General features: G+C 41.2%; 1 protein-coding gene across 2 annotated transcripts; it reads right to left on the bottom strand.

The window, feature by feature from the left end:
* Positions 1-6,611: 6,611 nt before the first annotated feature.
* LOC115146134 (cell division cycle-associated protein 4-like) lies at positions 6,612-12,614 on the bottom strand. Of its 2 annotated transcripts, XM_065004194.1 has the most exons (3): positions 12,452-12,614; positions 9,118-9,254; positions 6,612-8,797 (listed from the first exon to the last, which is right to left on the bottom strand). In XM_065004194.1, the coding sequence occupies exon 3, from the start codon at positions 8,786-8,788 to the stop codon at positions 7,877-7,879; it is 912 nt and encodes a 303-aa protein (XP_064860266.1). In that variant the 5' UTR covers positions 8,789-8,797; positions 9,118-9,254; positions 12,452-12,614; the 3' UTR covers positions 6,612-7,876. The 2 variants fall into 2 exon arrangements, with proteins under 2 accessions (XP_064860266.1, XP_029543831.1); XM_029687971.2 differs by lacking the exon at positions 9,118-9,254 and having other exon boundaries at positions 12,452-12,613.
* Positions 12,615-12,833: the final 219 nt, after the last annotated feature.

Here is a 12,833-nt window from a genome sequence, read left to right as displayed (position 1 = left end):
GCTGTCCTGAGAGGGAGATGAAGGCAATATGGTGCGGCGAGGAGACACCCAGGCTGTTTCCTTCAGCACACCCTGGGTAGGTGAGTGGCCCGTCCTCCTCCCAAATACTGGCACAGAGCAGGAAATCATGGTGGACATCATTAAAAGGCAAGTCAGAGAGGCCAGGTATGTGGGCAGGTGCATCAGGGGAGAGTGACTGGGACTACCTACAGACTACCTGGCCTTCCCTCTGCATGTCCTGTTGAATCTGCCTCAAGGTATTCACCAGCAGCACTGAGTGGTGCAGGCTGAGTTCCACTCCTGTTTAACTGCACTGTGGCTTGTCCAGGCACAGGCTGAGCACCAGCTGGCACTGCTGCAGGTGAGGCAGGTAAGAAGACCCACCCTGAACCTGGACCTCAGCCTTCTCTGGCCCATAGACCGTAAGCCCATCTGCCTCATTACAGCTCTGCTTCCACTTCACGCCACGACCCAACATGAATCTAGACAGGAAGGATATCTATCACTTTCATTGATCAACATTTAAGTATGAAATGTACATCTATACATAATTTGAGTCCTGTCTTCATACGGTTTTAAATATAGTTTGTGATAGAAGGCTCTTTCTTGTTCAGTGAGTTGATAGGCTACTATATTAGCACTCGCTGTTTACAGTGATCTACTTAACCACTGTATTTATGGATTTGTTCATGTGTAAGAACTACTAAATATGAGCTTGAGTTTAGATTGAATGATGCATCTAGATTTTTTTGTTCATCATTTACAAAGACAATTTATTCAGTGGTGACACTACCCTGGTAGCCAAGTTAGTCCGCAAAAACTAATTTCACCAAGTCAAATGAATTTATTTTGTTAGAGGTTTCATGATGCTTGTATCGAAACGATCATTTTAAGATTGGTCTATACATAAGTTGGGCTTCAATATGAGGTCCTAAACCTAGCATGAAAGTGCATCCTTGTAGCTGTGTCTTCGGATATGTTTAGCCAATGGCCATTGGGTAAGTTGAACCAATGGCAAGTTGAGCAAATTGAAGTGTTTTCTTTCCAGGCGTAATGCAAAGCATTATTGCTCAGATATGAGGTAACAACAGTGCCTATGTTAAAAGTAAAAAATTACAAAGTGTTTGTTAGGTGTTAAACCTGTGTTAGAAGATGCTTACAATTATTAAAATACAAAAATGCGATTTGGATTGTGTTGAATTGTGTTTGTGAAGTAAAGATATGGTAGTGGGGCAGTGGTAATATTTAATTCAGTACAGAAATTTGTAGGCTGCTTAACTAGTTCCTCAGCTCAACTTACCCCATAAGTTGTGCCAAGAGACCACTTTTTGTTGGACAACATATTTATTCAAAACTGAAAAGTTCAAATTAATTCTGATTATTTCCAAGAATACACAACATCCTGAAATATATCTAGATATCTTTGTTAGAAAGAATACTATACTTCCCTTGACAGAGTGATGCTGAATGTAAAAACAATGGCTCAACTTACCCCACTCTCCCCTAGGCTACTGGACCTGTATTATGGAGCTAATGATTTGATAGCACGGTGCACTTAATCGAACTCCCTCAATATTATAATCGTCAGTGGGCGGTCTTAACCACTCACAGGGCTGGGAAATGTGCAACACATTCTCTAAGGTTGGAACTTTTTACATGCGTTGAAATACCCTGTATCTAGTCTACTACGTAGTGGTTCTCTGAGTGCAAACCAGACTTGTGCTACTGTTATAACGGTGGTTGGATCAGGAAGCAAGGTAAGACCCAGATGCAGAAACGTCGAATTGACAATGGTTTAATATTCCAACAGGGGCAGGCAATAAGACAAGTCAAGGCAGGAAGAGGTCAGTTAACCAGAAGTGGGGCAAAGGTACCTGACGGCAGGCAGGCTCAGAGTAGGCAGAGGTCAACAATCCAGAGGTGGGGCAAAGGTACAGGTTAGCAGGCAGGCTCAAGGTCAGAGGCAGACAGAGTGGTCAGTCAGGCAAGAGTTAAAAACCAGGAGGGTGAGAAAAAGAGAGACTGGAAAAAGCAGGATCTGAGAACAAAAACGCTGGTTGACCTGACAAACTGGCAACAGAGATCACAGGTATAAATACACAGGGGATAATGGGGAAGATGGGCAACACCTGGAGGGGGTTGGAGACAATCACAAGGACAGGTGAAATAGATCAGGGTGTGACAGGTTGTAACAACCGTCCAAACACGGTTACAGATGCATGGAATAGGAACAGTGACAGTGCCTTCACTGTCACTGAAAGTATTCACACCCCTTGACTTGTTGTTTTGTTGTGTTACAACCTGAATTAAAAATGTATTAAAATTAGATTTTGTGTCACTGGCCTAAACAGAATACCCCATAATGTCAAAGTGAAATTTTTGTTTTTAGTATTCAACACCTTTGTTATGGTGATCCTAAATAATTACAGGAGTAGAAATTTGCTTAACAAGTCACATAAATTGCATGCACTCACTATTGTGTGCAATAATAGTGGTGAACATGATTTTTGAATGACTACCGCGTTACTGTCCCACACACATTCTGTAAGGTCCCTCAGTCGAGAAGTGAAATTCAAGCACAGATTCAACCACAAAGACCAGGGACATTTTTACAATGCCTCGCAAAGAAGGGCACCTATTGGTGGATAAGTTTTAAAAAATGACACTGAATATCCCTTTGAGCATGGTGAAGTTATCAATTACATTTTGGATGGTGTATCAATACACCCAGTCACACCACAGAAACAGACGTCCTTCCTAACTCAATTGCTGGAGAGGAAGGAAATCGCTCAAGGATTTCACTATGAGACCAATGGTGATTTTAAAATAGTTACCTGGCTGTGATAGGAGAAAACTGGATCAACATTGTAGTTCCTCCGCAATACTAACCTAAATGACAGAATGAAAAGAAAGGAGCTTGTACAGAATAAAAAATATTCAAAAACATGCATCCTGTTTGCAATAAGGCACTATAGTAATACTACAAAAAATGTGGCAAAGAAATTAACATTTTGTCCTGAATACAAAGCTTGGGGAAAATCCAACATAACAAATCACTGAGTAGTACCACTTCATATTTTCACGTATGATGGTGGCTGCATCATGTTATGGGTATGCTTATCATCAGCAAGGACTAGGGAGTTATTCAAGTTTTTTTTTAAAAACATAATAGAGCTAAGCACAGACAAAATCCAAGAGGAAAAACTGGTTCAGTCTGCTTTCCAACAGACGCAGGCGGACAAATTCACCTTTCAGCAGGACAACAAGGTAAAACACAAGGCCAAATATACACTGGAGTTGCTTACCAAGATGACATTGAATGTTCCTGAGTGGTCTGGTTACAGTTGTGACTTAAATCGGTTGAATATCTATGGCAAAACCTGAAAATGTCTGTCTAGCAATTATCATCAACCAACTTGACAGAGCTTGAAGAATAATGGGCAAATAATGTACAATCCAGGAATGCAAAGCTCTTAAGAGACTTATCCAAAAACACTCAAAGTTAATTCTAACATGTATTGACTCGGGGATTGAATACTTAACGAATCAAGATGTATTAGTGTTCTATTTTTCATTAAAAATTTTAAATAAATCATCAATTTTCTTACACTTTGACATTAAAAAAAAAACTTTATTTAACTAGGCATGTTAGTTAAGAACAAATTCTTATTTTAAGAACAAATTCTTATTTTCAATGATGGCCTAGGAACAGTGGGTTAACTGCCTTGTTCAGGGGCAGAATGAGAGATTTTTACCTTGTCAGCTCGGCGATTCGATCTTGCAAACTTTGGGTTCCTTGTCCAACACATTAACCGGTAGGCTACCTGCCGCCCCAATTACAGAGTATTGTGTGTGGATCGTTGACAAAAACAGGGACAATTAAATACATTTTTTCTTCCACTTGAACATAACAAAATGTGTAAAAGTCAAGGCGTGGAAATACTTTCTGAAGGCACTCATACAATGTAACATAAATGTTCCTTATGAGCAAATAACTATTGTGGTCGAAGGGACCATGAACAGCCATGTAAGGACAAAGGCCTATTGTAATTGTGAAGGTGAAATGTACATGATAACCTTGAAGGAGAGGAATTAATAGGAACATACTTTGAGATCAATGTGTTTTTGTATATTTCAATATGATTTAGTCATTTCAATAACTAAAATCTAAGGAGGACCCAGTGTTGATACTTTTGTCGTCATTAATTTACTGTAGAAATTATGTAGTTTCACATAATTTGTAAAGAAGTGTAATGTTGTTCTCATGGAATATAATTTCTTGAGCACTACAGATAGGGTGCATTCACAAAGTATTCAGACCCCTTCCCCTTTTCCACAATTTATTATGTTACAGCCTTATTCTAAAATTGATTGAATAAAATAAAAACACCATGACACAGCAAAAACAGATTTAGACATTTCAAAAAACTGAAATACCACATTTACATAAGTATTCAGAACCTTTGCTATGAGACTCAAAATTGAGCTCAGGTGCATCTGTTTCCATTGATCATCCTTGAGATGTTTCTACAGCATGATTAAAGTCCACCTGTGGTAAATTCAATTCATTGGACATGATTGGAAAGGCACACACCGGTCTATATAAGGTCCCACAGTTGACAGGGCATGTCAGAGCAAAAACAAAGCCAGGTCGAAGGAATTGTCTGTAGAGCACCGAGACAGGATAGTGTAGAGGCACAAATCTGGGGAAGGGTACCAAATAATGTCTGCAGCAATGAAGGTCCCCAAGAACAGTGGCCTCCATCATTCTTAAATGGAAGAAGTTTGGAACTACCAAGACACTTCCTAGAGCTGGCCACCTGGCCAAACTGAGCAATCGGGGGAGAAAGGCCTTGGTCAGGGAGGGCAACAAGAACCCGATGGTCACTGACAGGGCTCCAGAGTTCCTCTGTGGAGAAGGGAGATCCTTCCAGAAGGACAACCATCTCCGCTGCACTCCACCAATCAGGCCTTTATGGTAGTGGCCAGACGAAAGCCACTCCTCAGTAAAAGGCACAACAGCCCGCTTGGAGTTTGTTAATAGGCAACTAAAGGACTCAGACCATGAGAAACAAGATTCTCTGGTCTGATGAAACCAATTTAGAACTCTTTGGCCTGAAGGCCAAGTGTCATGTCTGGAGGAAACCTGGCACCATCCCTAAGGTGAAGCATGTTGGTGGCAGCATCATGCTGTGGGATGTTTTTAAGCAGCAGGGACTGGGATTTAGGGTAGATGAATAGAGGGAAAGATGAACGGAGCAGAGTAAAGAGAGATCCTTGATGAAGATCTGCTCCAGAGCACTCTGGACCTGACTGGGGCGAAGTTTCCCCTTCCAACAGGGCAACAACCATAAGCACACAAACAAGACAACGCAGGAGTGGCTTCGGGACAAGTCTCTGAATGTCCTCAAGTGGCCCAGCCAGAGCCCAGACTTGAACATCTCTGGATACCTGAAAATAGCTGTACAGCAACACTCCCCATCCAACCTGACAGCGCTTTAGAGGGTCTGCAGAGAAGAATGGGAGAAGCTCCCCAAATACAGGTGTGCCAAGCTTGTAGCGTCATACCCAATAAGACCCCAGGCTGTAATCGCTGCCAAATGTGCTTTAACAAAGTACAGAGTAAAGGTTCTGAATATTTATGTCAATGTGATATTTCCGCAGTTTTTACAAACATTTCTAAAAACCTGTTTTTGCTTTGTCATTATGGGGTATTGTGTGTAGATTTAATCCATTTTAGAATAAGGCTGTAATGTAACAAAATGTAGAAAAAGTCAAGGGGTCTGAATACTTTCCGACAGCACTGTATGCCATAGAAATCAAGTGGTATTTGCATGTGAAAATATTATGGTGTGCATTTTCTCTATTGTTTACATTTTGTTGTTTGTCCACTGATTGGTATACACATTGGACATCTTAGTGTCTTTCACCAACTTCACATCAAACACAATACCTTGAACTTAGTTTACCTTTAATAACCTCTATGGGATTGGTGTCCCCCCACGGCACGGTTGAGCTAACATATGCTAATCACATTAGCCTGAGGTTGTAACAAACAAAAAAATCCCAGGACATAGCTTTCTGCCCATATCAGATAGATTAACAAGAATTTTAGACATAACTACACTGTCCAATTTACAGTAGCTATTACAGTGAAAGAATACCATGCTATTGTTTGAGAGCGCACAATTATGAACTTGAAAATGTATCAATAAACCAATTAGGCACATTTGGGCTGTCTTGATACAACATTTTGAACATGTTCATTGGATCAGTCTAAAACTTTGCTCATACACTACTGCCTTCTAGTGGCCAAATTCTATATTGCGCATGTGCTGCAATAATACATTATGACCTTTCTCTTCCATTTCAAAGATGGTACAAAAAAATAAAAACGCATGTTATATTCTCCTACATTAATTTCATATTTCCACAAACTTCAAAGTGTTTCCTTTCAAATGGTATCAAGAAAATGCATATCCTTGCTTCAGGTCCTGAGCTACAGGCAGTTAGATATGGGTATGTCATTTTAGGCGAAAATTGAAAAAAAAGGGTTGATCCTTAAACTAACAGATACATTTTGTCTAGTTAAAAAATAAAATAAGTGACAATTAACTTTGCACCTTTTATTATAAAAAATATTTACAAAGATGCTACATTTTTTATTAATATAAAAATGCATATACTTTACAATTGTTGAAATTCTAGCTCCTGTTTGAAGCAGAGTGACATCATTCAGAGGAGTGTTGTGGTAGTAATGACCGGAGTAATACTGTCGGATTTAACTGATACGGTTTGCCTGAGTAATCTCTTAATAATCATGATAAGACATTTTGAAAAATCTTTAGAATGGCAGTTGCTTGTACATCCCAAAAAAATGGAAAAAGAAAAAAACCATTGACATTTCTATGGATGAATTCTGTACAAAATATCATTTCACAAATGAACTGCATAGTGAATAGTAAACCCAGGCCCAGTTATTTTTGAGAAAAAAAAAGGGGGGGGGGGGGGGTTGGGTAGACCCTTGTGATATATAAAATATATCACATGGGTCTACACGATTCAGTTAAAAGCAACGTGGCATGTTTGTGTCTATTTAATAAATTAAATAAATTAAAAAGTAATAACTTAATGGGTCAACCCATTATTCTCAATTTGTAATAACACAAATATCAGAAAATATGGCTTCTTAATGCTGATATCAAGCAAGAGTTTCTGTTAATACTTGAACAAATCTAGTCTAGGTCATAAGAGATGGATTCAAATCAAGCGGGGGGGAAGAAAAATGTGCCTGAAAAAGCAGGACGGTCCCTGTCTTGAGACTTGATTCCAAACCATAGGAAGACTGGTCGAATCGGGCTACATTAACATTTCAAAATCTCTGTCAGATTAAAAATAGGAGGGGGGATTAGATGTAGTCATACTGGTACATTTCCCAAACTGTATGTTGCAAAAAATATATTTCAATATACATATATACGTACAATATACATCTATTTCACTAATATTTGTTTTAGTCTTTAGGAAAATATACATTGCTTCAAAGGTTTGAATGTTCCGGTCTCTATTCTTGTGTAGTGTAATGACATTGTTCTTCAGTCCATACATAACAATAAATTAAAACAAAACTGGAAAAATAGATTGTATGATAAAAGGAAACAGAAAAGTATGTAAATAAGAAAAATCATAATGGTATATGCTGTAATCTCTGCCCACTAACAGATGCACACCTGCATGTGGTAACACTGAATAAGTTATTGATTTCATAAACCCTCAACGTCTGAATGTATAATAATAACACCATATCCATGTACGCACCATGTGCATTGTCTGTAAAGAGTCTACCAAGTCTGTAAGAATGGGAATGTGTTGTTTCTCAGGAGCCCACTATGATCTCCATGATGTGGTCCAGTTCATTGAGGTCTGATCGGCAGCTGGTGCTAGAGCTGAGGGGTGAGGGCCCATGGGAGGACAGGCTCTCCAGGAGGTCGTAGGGCCCCATCTTAGGCGCACTCTGCATGCCTGTCAGCACTGTGTCAAGGTCGTAGTAGGACGCATCCACATCTGAAAACAGTTCCTCCAGGGCAGGGTCAGGGCTGGGCGCAGGGTTTTTGATCTCGAACGTGCCAAAGACCTGCTCTGCTGTCCTGGAGTCCTCCACAAGCCTGTCACTGTCTCCCTCCTCCGAACCAGACCCACACTCCTCACTGTCCTCATCTTCCTCCTCATCTTCACCATTTTCCTCTTCCCAACAGGGGTCCATGCCAAAGGTGCCTGGCAGGTAGGAGGTTGGGGCTTGGGGGGAAACCGTGGACATGGTCACCCCCCCCTCGCCCTCCTCCTCCACTACCACCTCCTCCTCCTCCTCTGCAGGGCAACCCTCTGACCCCACCGCTGGGAAGGGCTTGAGTACCTGCTCCCCCTGGGTTGCCTCGGTCTGCCGACACAGCACCTCGGTGGCCACCAGGCGGTCTGCAGAGCACTGGGCAGCAGCGTTGGCGGCACTCAGGGCCTGGGTCATGATCTGCCAGGTGCCGTCCTGGGTCATCTCCTCCTGGATCTGCCTCACCGTGTTGGCAATCAGCACTGAACGGCACAGGTTGGGCTCCACCAGCATGTGGCACAGCTGCAGCTTGATTAGGGACATGTCCAGCAGGGACTGCCGCTGCAGGCTGTAGGATGACAGCATCCTTACGGCCACCGAACTCGGCTGGTTTACATCCTCACCGCCTGCCGCAGGTTCATCCCCGGAGTCAGAAAACTTGCGCTTCGTGCCCTTCGGGAACATTTTGGCTCTCTGGGGTGAGGGGAGACGGAGAGTGTTATTGATGAAAAATCTGTCACAAAAACGTTACCATTCTGACACAAACACACATGGTATCATGAAAGACTGTTGTTTTGCAGAATTTTACTTATCAAAAGTACATTCTAAAAATGAATGAACTTATGTGTGGTGTTATGTTTGAAGTGTGTGGCATAAGGACAAACTATTAAGGTGATAAGCTAAATTTCAATTGGTAAGAGAATTCTGTGATGAAGAATCTCTAGGTTAGCTAAATATTCATGTAGTGGCCTACAGTATAAATGGCTTGTTGTTTTTCTGAAAGTTTGCTATACCTTTCCTGTTGAGAGGCACAGGCATTAGCATAGCAGCTTGGTCCCGGCTGCAGCGCTTCAGTACTTTTGTACAAGCAACAAGCAGCTTTTGTTCTGCACCCTTTCTGCCCATTTTAGGCCAGTCTGAAGCAAGGCTCCTGCTGGGCGGAACAACCACACTTTTAACAGACCCACTGAACCACCGAAAATACAGCATGTTACCAACCACCTGCCATCACTGCGGTCAAAGTCAGGACAGGTCAGATTTTTCTCAAAAAAACACAATCAGCTCATGTACACACACCATCCCACCCCACTGCCACCTGTCGTCAGACATCTCCTAATTATGGGCAAAAGTGAGTTAACTTCACTCCGGTAGTACAAAAGAGAACAGGACACATACTGGGTAAGAAAAGTCAAATGAAACCACACAGGTTTAATGTGATATTGTGTTTGAGATATGCACACACCATGCTCCGAAAACTAGAACTGCTAGAATGTCATTACAGGGAAAGGAGGAAAAGTTAACATTAACCTTCCCGATGCTGTATCTCTGCCTGAATGAGAAGATATCAGAAGACTTGTCTCAAAACAACAGGGTCGGCTGCTGGCTCCAAGGGACAAACAAGCCGGGGAGAGCAGAGTAGGGAGAGAACACAGGACATGAGCCTGGTGTGACTACATTTCCCATAAGACTAAAACAAAGGAACTTCTGTAAGGGTATGCGTCCCCTCAGAGAGAGCTCTGGGTAGGGCATTGATTGGCGTTACTACTCTGCTACATGGATCAACCATCCACGAAGCAACAAAGGATATAAAAACAGGAGGTAAGTATGCAATAAAGAAAACTACAACAGACAAGAGACAGTTTCAAAACAACAAACATTTGTAGTCAATATACTGATCAAAAAATATAAACGCAACATGAAAAAAAAATTCTGAGTTACAGTTTATATAATGAAATCAGTCAATAGAAAAAATGAACTTGTCCCTAATCTATGGATTTCACATGACTGGACAGGGGTGCATCCTGGCAGCCAATCAGAATGAGTTTTCCCCCCAAAAAGGGCTTTATTACAGAAACTATCCTGTTTTATCAGCTGTCCGGGTGGCTGGTCTCAGACGATCCCGCAGCCGGATGTGGAGGTCCTGGGCTGGCGTGGTTACACGTGGTCTGCGGTTGGGCATACTGCCAAATTCTCTACAACAACGTTGAGGCGGCTTATGGTAGAGAAATTAACATTACATTCTCTGGCAACAGCTCTGGTGGACATGACTGTATCCAGAATGCCAATTGCACACTCCCTCAAATCTGAGACATCTGTGGCATTGTGTTGTGTGACAAAACTGCACATTTTAGAGTGGCCTTTTTTTGTCCCCCGCACAAGGTGCACCTGTGTAATGACCATGCTCTTTAATCAGCTTATTTATATGCCACACCTGTCAGGAGAAATGCTCACTAACAGGGATGTAAAGAAATGTGTGCACAAAATTGGAGATAAATAAGCTTTTTGTGCATATGGAAGATTTCGGGGATCTTTTATTACAGCTCATGAAAACTGGGACAAACACTTTACATGTTGCGTTTATATTTTTGTTCAGTATAGATTATTTTAACACTATACATGCTGATAGCAAAAAAGCACACAGTTGATAATAGCCACTTATGCAACGTTCCTAATTAGCAATATATTGTATCTATTCTAGAGCTGACTGTGGACATCACAGGGGCACAATCAATCAGTCTGGCCAGGGGAGAACATTTAGCTTCGGTCCTACCCTAGTGGACATCTTACCACTGGAGCAACAAATGCTATCACAAGGTGACACTTGCATTTATTGTATATTTTTACCATTGGAAGTAACCAGGAGAGTGCTTTGACTGTGTTAATGAACCTAACTTGAATGCAGACTTTATCCATAAATAAACTATGATGAAATACTCTGTCTGTCACACAATTGGACTGGTGCACTTACTGAAAAGTAAGATTATTTTAACTGCAACAACTGAACACTGCAAAGGGACCTGCATCAGACCACAGATAAAATGTATGAACAGTAGGTTTTTGACACAAACCTCTGAAGTACAAGAAAACATGCAAACGTTTGTGTGTTCCAAGTAGCTAGAACCCAAATGGTATTTACATAGCTGCAAATGTTCTAGTCCAATTCATGAGGGGCGTTGCCAGGTACCCCATTAAAAATAAAAAAAATGTGAGGCAGACATATGAATGTACTCTGTTTTTTTGTGTGTTTTTTTTTACCTTAGTGAAGCCTGTCAAAAACAAAGGATGAATTCTAACTAAGAAGCAAAATACTACACAAGTAACAACAACACTGTGTTCATGTTAATTCACCAATCCCCACAAACAACGGGTTTCTACTAAGGAAGTCTAGCTGATTGGATATCTGAAAACAAGGAAAAAGAGGTGCAATCATTATGATGTGACAAGAATGAGTTACTGGTGCGAGGATGGGGCCTTATTGCTCCTTATAAAACACTGCAAACCTAAAAAGGACTGTTCAATAAAAATCTGTTAGGCCGATATCCATGGAAAAAAGGATCAAATAGGTTAATGTGGCTATAAAAACAAAACATAGGTCAAGACAACATACAACACTTCAAGGTTGTCTTTTGCTGATTACTCCAATCAATTAGTCTGTCAGTGCCACATGTAAGGAGGGAACCTCAATCCTGTGCTTGTTGCAAGTACCCTGTGTTATGTCTCAGTTTACACCACTAAACTTCAAAGAGCAACAGCTCCACCAGAGATCCTCCTCCTCCGTCTATGGCTCCACCTAGGAATTGGCTCCCCTCCCCCACAGTAATGACGTCGATATTTCCACGGCCGCTTATGGTTATTTGAATGGAGAAATTATCTGACTACCCAACAGTGCGAGGGTGCATCCTGCAATTCATAATAGGTTAATAAAAAAATTAATTTACAAAATTAAATCAGTTATTTACATTGCACCCATTGCAATCGCTAGTGGCCTTCTCTGGTAGCTGCACCGCATGCTTTGTCTAGTTCGAGCAAAAGGGAAGCTGGGGCGACAATGGAGATGAGGCCATTTTGAAATAACTAGCTAGCTAGCCAATTCCTACTCATCGAGATAAAATGGGGATACATTATGACACCGTTTTCAAATGACAAAACTTCATTTTTTCCAACTACATAATTTCTTACCCTTCTCAAACTGGAGTGTATACTTCTGCTTTACAAAATGGTTTAACTACCTAGCTAAATGTGTAGCTAACATAGCTAGTCCCCCCGCCTCACCAGACTAACATTTGATAAGAGTTTCAGGAATAAATATTTCGTATCAATCCTGACAAATAAATACATTCAACTTACCGTCGTTTATTTTACTTTATCCCTGTGTTGGTCATAAGATCCTCTGTAGGATGCGGGAGATCAGGCTGAGATGAGATCATTAATGCCACGGCTTCAAAACTACCTCGTCTTCACTGCTGCTTGCTACGGCCAGGGAGCAGGGAGGGTGGCGGAATGGGGGGAAGGATGAAGGGGGCGGGCTCCATGCATCTTGATCGACATGCTGTCACTTGAATTAGAGCACCAGAACAAAAGGTATACTCTCAAAAGGCACAAAAACAACAACGCAACATGTAAATCAAAGCTCACGTGCGTTTCTTAAAAACTGCACAGACTGTAATCACTGCGGACCTCAGTACATATGGGAGGAAATTGTAAATTCACAGAAGAAAAAAATCCCACT

This window comes from Oncorhynchus nerka, linkage group LG18 (genome assembly GCF_034236695.1).
Source record: "Oncorhynchus nerka isolate Pitt River linkage group LG18, Oner_Uvic_2.0, whole genome shotgun sequence".
NCBI lineage: Eukaryota > Metazoa > Chordata > Actinopteri > Salmoniformes > Salmonidae > Oncorhynchus > Oncorhynchus nerka.
Note: the sequence above shows the minus strand (reverse complement) of the source record. Positions and strands in the feature narration are given on the sequence as shown.